Here is a 6,000-nt window from a genome sequence, read left to right as displayed (position 1 = left end):
CGCGAAGTCGCTGCCCAGCCGCCGGCCATAGCGAGGCTCTGGGACCGAGCTGCACTGGGTGGCACTGGTCCGAGGCACCGCTTGTGTCACAGACGGGAGAAAGCAGGAGGCAAGCACACGGTTGCAAAGCAAAAAAGACAACAAAGGGCGGCTAGAGCAAGTTTGGAAACGCTAAGCGCCAAGTTAAAGACTCGTTGAAAGCGACACAGGGATCTGATTGTACCTGAACGCCAAAGAAAGGGTGAATCCAAACATGACCATCGAGAAGAAAAAGAAATAACATTTCACCCAGACTTCTCTCAGTTTAAGTGATACTTGAAATAAAAGTACATTACAGAACCGTGTGCGCTTTCCAAGATGTGGCTGCTTGCCTTCAGAAAACTCACTGTCACATCAGAAAGGTCACTTCTAAAAAGGGAAACCAAGGCATTTCAGCAATGACTTTCCCCAAAGTTGGTTTGCCATATAATGCCAGAGCCTCAGCAGAAAACATTTTAGGTTTCACAGCTCACTCAGCCTCATTGCTACAAAGGACGGCAATTTCAAACCACCTTACGATAAAAAAGGTAAAAGGAAGAAAAAATAAATTTGTGACGCTGCACCGCCAATTGTTGAAATTCCTGTTCAATAGTGGAACCAGCAGCCAAGGAAAGAAATGGAGAGCCTGACAGACGAGGGCAAAAATGAAACAAACAAATGCCTATTGCTGAGGAAGAAATCAATTCGTATTTTTCTCTGCGTTGCTTTACGTTTTATTAGCGTTTAAAGCCTGAGCTGCTGGGAGGGGGAAAACACAGAAATGATGAGCTCATTAGCTATATTGTTTGATTTTAGTTTGATTCAGAGACTTTATTGCCAAATCCACTGTCAAAGGCACCACCCAAGACGATCAGCAAGAAGCTCATGTCAGAGATGTGCCAGTAGCCTGAAGAGGGGAATGGAGAGGCAGAAAGGAGTCACTTATGATGATGCACCACTATGGGCAAACCCAAGATAGCCAAAATGCTTCTGGGGCTGACGCCTGCTCAGAGATCCCCAGCTCGGCCATTTGTGGCCGACGAGCACATGCCTGGCCTCTCTCCAAACCATGGAAAGAATCATGCCTGCTGCGCAAAAAGGAGAATAAAGGCCATTAGAGCTTGGCCAGGCAGATCAAAACCAGGGCTGGCTCTTTTTCCCTCCTGCTTTCCGTGCAGTAAGCACTGCAGAGCGTGCAGCTCATAATTAGCAAGCAGGAGGGAGGAGGTAGTCTTCACTGATTGCATCAAAACCTTTGCTTTGCTGAAATCTTTCAATATTGCTACCAGAACTACAGTCGCTTTACAATAATGAGGCAAAAACTTAAGGGAATGGATCTCTGGATACTATAAAATCCAAACCACGTTTTGCTTTGCCCCCGGAGAAGGCAGAGGTTGTCGCTGTGCATGTCAGAGCTTGGCTGAACCACAGAGAACTACACGAAGCACGTGGGTGAGAAAGCCCTTCTGTTTTCCCACTATTCTGCGCATCACTTTCTATTTACTGCTTTAAAATCTCTAAGTGGGACTGGCCCAATGCGATGCAAGCTGTTACTGAAGGGATCAAGGGGCAGAAGTGTGACAGCAGAAGACCTAAGCCTTTGACACGCCGTGAGGAAGGATTTCACAGAGCTGCGAGACAAGCGTTCAGCTGCTTACACCCAGAAACGTGCTAAAATGCCAGTGGGAAAAACTGCTTGGGTATAAATCTCAAGAACTCCCTGTGTACTTAGAGCATGATTCAATGAGATACTTCTGATACTAATCCTGGGACGCGCAAGGGCTGAGGCAGAGTGCGAATGGAAAGGTCTGAACACGAAGTACCTACAGGAGGCAGACAGCCCTGCAAGCTCCCAAAATAACCTCTATTTCCTGTCATGTTTCCCGTTCAACAAGTGTGCCAGGAGCCACAGACACCAAAAGCAGGTCAGGACACTTCAAGACTCTATTTTTGACCATGATCTTGGACCACCTTGAGGAGAACACAACTCTGCTCACCTTGGTAGACAAAATGAAAACCCTTGGCTGTAGACTGACCCTTGGAACTGAACTTGATGAGAATCTGGTTGGTGGTAGCTAATGGCAGCGATTCACCTGGATGAGGAGAAAGAGATAAAAGAGCAGAGACGGAGGTTACAGCAGCAGCTACAAAATCGCAACGCTCGCCGGGGCTGTTCCAGGGTGGGCCGGGTTTTCAGCTCCCTTCTCCCGGCAGCCAAACGTCCCCTACCTGTGTGAGAGCCTGAGAGGGAGCCCAGGAGCCGGGAGTGCTCGTTGGGGCCATCGTGGACCTCGATGACGTCGTTGAGCGCCGTCTGGAAGAAGGCAAACTGCCCGAAGACCACTGCCAAGAGAGGGAGCACCAGTGGGGGCGAGCCGGGCGCCGTGCCGCCCTCCCCACGGCTTCTCTTCTCTCAGGAGCTTGGTTGATGATAAAAAGGGCCTGACTGACAGCTCTGGAAGATGGGAGCCCTTTATTTATCCACAAAGTAGGCATAACAGAAGCAGTAACCAGCCTCCGCCGCGCACACTTGCCAGCACGCTTTAACACTGATTCATAGGCCAAAAGGGATTCTTCTATGAATCATCCCATTTGCCTGCCTACATAACGCAAGGTATGTAATTTCACCAGCTGATAATTATTATTTATTATTTGCATCGAACCTCTGTTGAGCAGCGGGCTCCCACCGCGACGGGCTTTGTGCAAAACCTGAACGAAATAACAATCCTGAGGAACTTAATTTCTGGATTGACCCTCTCTGGCCAGGGAGGATGGGGATGTAAGAGGACACTCACGGTGTTATTAACAGTCCCTCCTAAGCCTGTCTACAGGGACCGCTAACGAGGGAGCCGTGCTGGGCACTGGGTCTCTCTGCATACATTGAAAATGCACCCAGGAGCAGGCAGAGCTTATAAAAGGGAGACAAATAATGAGAAGATCAGAGCATTTCCATTTTTTTTAATCTTTCACTAGAGCAACAAGACTTTAGTTATTTATCTCTATTTTTCAGGATATAATTACAGGGTTTTTTCCCTCCCAAATCTGCACTTAGAAGATTTTTTCCCTCTCTTTTGTCTCCTCTCCTAAGCTTTGCATTTTCAGGTTTTAAGTGCCCAGTTGCAGATTCACAAGCTGAGAGGTCTCTTGCTGTGAAATTCATCATCCAGCCAAGCTACGACATTTGTTTCCTGCACATTCGGGTTTCAAGCACAGCTTTGATGTTGAGAGTGCTGGAGAAGTGACGGCAGCACACCCTGACGCCTGCTCTACACAGAATCCAAGATGGGAAATGCATAACGTTTCCCAATAATGGCTCTTCTGCCTGTTTTTAACGAAGCTACTGAAAGGCAGCAGGTGGAGAAGAGAAACTAATTTCACTGTCATCCTACTGCAGGCAAAAGACAGATCAAGACTTCCCAGCCTTCTAGTTATTATGTTTCTTAAGACAATACCAAGCTCAGATATAGTAAAACAGGTTAAGAGGGGTAGGAGGGCAGTATTTCATCAGTTAGACTCAGGAATTCAGAAGGAACCTGGATGTACACAGGCAGAAGGGCAGCTCTGCGGAAAAGCGCTCCCAACTGATCCCAGCAGCCTCATCTCCCACCTCGCCATCCGCGCAAAGGAAATCACAAACTGAAAAGACCACAGGGACTGGCGAGATCAATACAGTGCACTGAGAAGCAGCAGCAAATAACAGAATTTAGAGACCTTCACCTGCCAGAGCTGTCAGTGCGAGTGCTCTTTAAGAACTTTAAATTCCCTTCAAACAAGAAAATATGTTAACCAATACTAATATCCAGCCAGCTACCTCAATTGGTAATTTCTGTATTCAAGCTCTAACCAACATTAAGTAGCACTGGAGTCTATAAAAAGGATGAGGGTCTGTTTAAACGGATCTAGCTTTTGTTTGGATCTACTTTTAAAATATAACTTACACCTTATCTAGAAAGAAAAATTATTCATAAATACCATAGCTGTGCATCCACAAACTATACATTTATGTGCTTCTCTGTGCAGACAGGTTATTTAGAACCACAGTTAGCATGCGGTTATAGTAAATATGTTTTGCATTCTTGGAGGCCCTCTGAGCCTGCTGCTAGCATTAATCACCATGAATTATTTCTTGCTGATTTTTCAACTCTAGAGATAGCACAGGAACTGGAAGGAGAATCACAAGATGGTGGTTTTTTGTTAAGCTTGGGATTTCTGTTCCCTCATTTTTGAAATCCAGAAAATTCCCATCACCCTTACTGACTACAACTAAGTATAAATAGCATCCAACAGTGCCACTTACTGTCTTCCCATTTCCCTCATCTCCGTTTACACATGCACTTACTCCACTGCTTTGTTCAAACACAAAAAAGAAAACCCACAGAAAACCTGCACAGGCAGCAGCACAGATTTCAAAAGAACTGTCCAAACCCGATACCATAGTCCTTCGGCACAACGATGAAGTACAAGCAGACTTGTCCGCTGGTGTAGTTCTGGGGATAACTGGGAGAGAGGACGACGCCGTCTGAGCCCGTGTACGGCCCGCCGCAGGGCGCTGGAGGGAGAGCCAAGAAGAGACGGGTGAGCGCTCCCTGATCGCCTCCTCCTCGCAACACCAGCCCTTCCCAGCTGCTGAGACCTGAGTTCATGCCTGCCTCATGTTTAATTACAAGACCGCAGCCAGGCTACGGGATGCGTGCGTGGTGGCGTAGGCTAATGTGGGATTTGTTCTGCTTTCCACCCAACCTTAAAGCTCAGATCCTGTGAGAACGAGCTCCTGCTCCGTTTTTGTCCTTTCTCAGCAGCAGGAGCCTGGCTCCAGCGCGAACGGCATCCTACTCCCTACCCGCACCTTTCTGCCTCGGAGATTTCATTCTCCCAGTCACCATGGAATGACGGCTCTCGCTCGACTCGCTTCTCAGATGAAGCAGGTCTGACGGCAAAATCGTCATTTAAACCATCTTCTCGTTAAGCCCGAAAACTAAACAAAATAGCAATGGAACCCCTTAGGGAAAAAAATACCTTCTGTTTCTTAAGAAACTCTGACCCTGCTCAGGAAAGGACATGCTGAAGGGATTCCATTAGCAGGGATCGGGTTAAGTAAATATTTAAATAGCTTCCTGAATCCTGCCCTGCACTGGGGACACAGGATTTGTCACGCAGATCATCTGTTGTGTCCAGTTTTCTGTCTCTCTCAAAAGCAGGCTCAAGAAACCTCATATAAACCAGCACTTCCCAAGATTTCCAGGTGTCAGAAGAACTGAAAAGTTACGAAATGCTGAGAAAACTCCTCTGTCTCTCCCTGAAAGCAGCTCTATGCAAAAGTAACGCCAAGCTTTTCATTGGGATAAATGCTGCAGTATTTGGCAATGGGCAGATCGTTCCCTACTCACCTCTTCCCCTTGGGCCTTACCTGTGCAGGTGGGTCGAGGTTTGTTCCAGGTGGGTTTTCCATCCCCTCCCATGACGCACGTCAGCGTGGACACTCCCTCAATGTCATATCCTCCGTCGCAGTAATAGGTAATCGTCGATCCCAGCTTCAGATCCGTACCCACCCGTGTGCCATTTTTAATCGATCCGGGGTCGAAGCATGACTCCCGGGGGTTTTCTGTGAGAGAAAAATGACAAGATCTTTACCGATCTGATGCAGCTACTCTAAAATCCTGCTCTGTGAGGTTTTTTGGCTCTTCTCATCTGGGAATCTGACTGAAGCACCTCCTAAAGACCAATACCATTTGCAGAGTTTAGATTTCAAGCCTTCTCTCACGCTGCTGAATCTGGAGAATTATATAGGTCAGGTTCTGGTCTGGACTAGTCTCTGATGCTCAGCTCCAGCACAAATACACTGCAAGGGGGAAGGCTTCAGTTCACACACTTGTTTATTGGTACCCAAAATCCAACCAACGAAGCAAAGCCTTGGTTTAGCCACCTACGCTCGCTCTGCTTTCTTGCGCAGGCTGCAAAGAACTCTGCAAAGCAGGGCACATA

At 47.3% G+C, this 6,000-nt stretch overlaps 1 protein-coding gene across 1 annotated transcript in view; it reads right to left on the bottom strand.

Annotated features, from left to right (window-relative positions):
* Positions 1-3: 3 nt before the first annotated feature.
* Positions 4-6,000, bottom strand: part of LOC104276630 (CUB and sushi domain-containing protein 2-like) — a gene marked incomplete at its 3' end in the record, with an annotated part of 195,504 nt that continues 189,507 nt past the window's right edge. Inside the window, 5 exon segments of the mRNA XM_009873029.1 lie at positions 4-80; positions 2,016-2,111; positions 2,248-2,361; positions 4,451-4,567; positions 5,426-5,620. Coding sequence (XP_009871331.1) covers positions 4-80; positions 2,016-2,111; positions 2,248-2,361; positions 4,451-4,567; positions 5,426-5,620 — 599 coding nt within the window.

This window comes from Apaloderma vittatum, unplaced genomic scaffold (genome assembly GCF_000703405.1).
Source record: "Apaloderma vittatum isolate BGI_N311 unplaced genomic scaffold, ASM70340v1 scaffold11777, whole genome shotgun sequence".
NCBI lineage: Eukaryota > Metazoa > Chordata > Aves > Trogoniformes > Trogonidae > Apaloderma > Apaloderma vittatum.
Note: the sequence above shows the minus strand (reverse complement) of the source record. Positions and strands in the feature narration are given on the sequence as shown.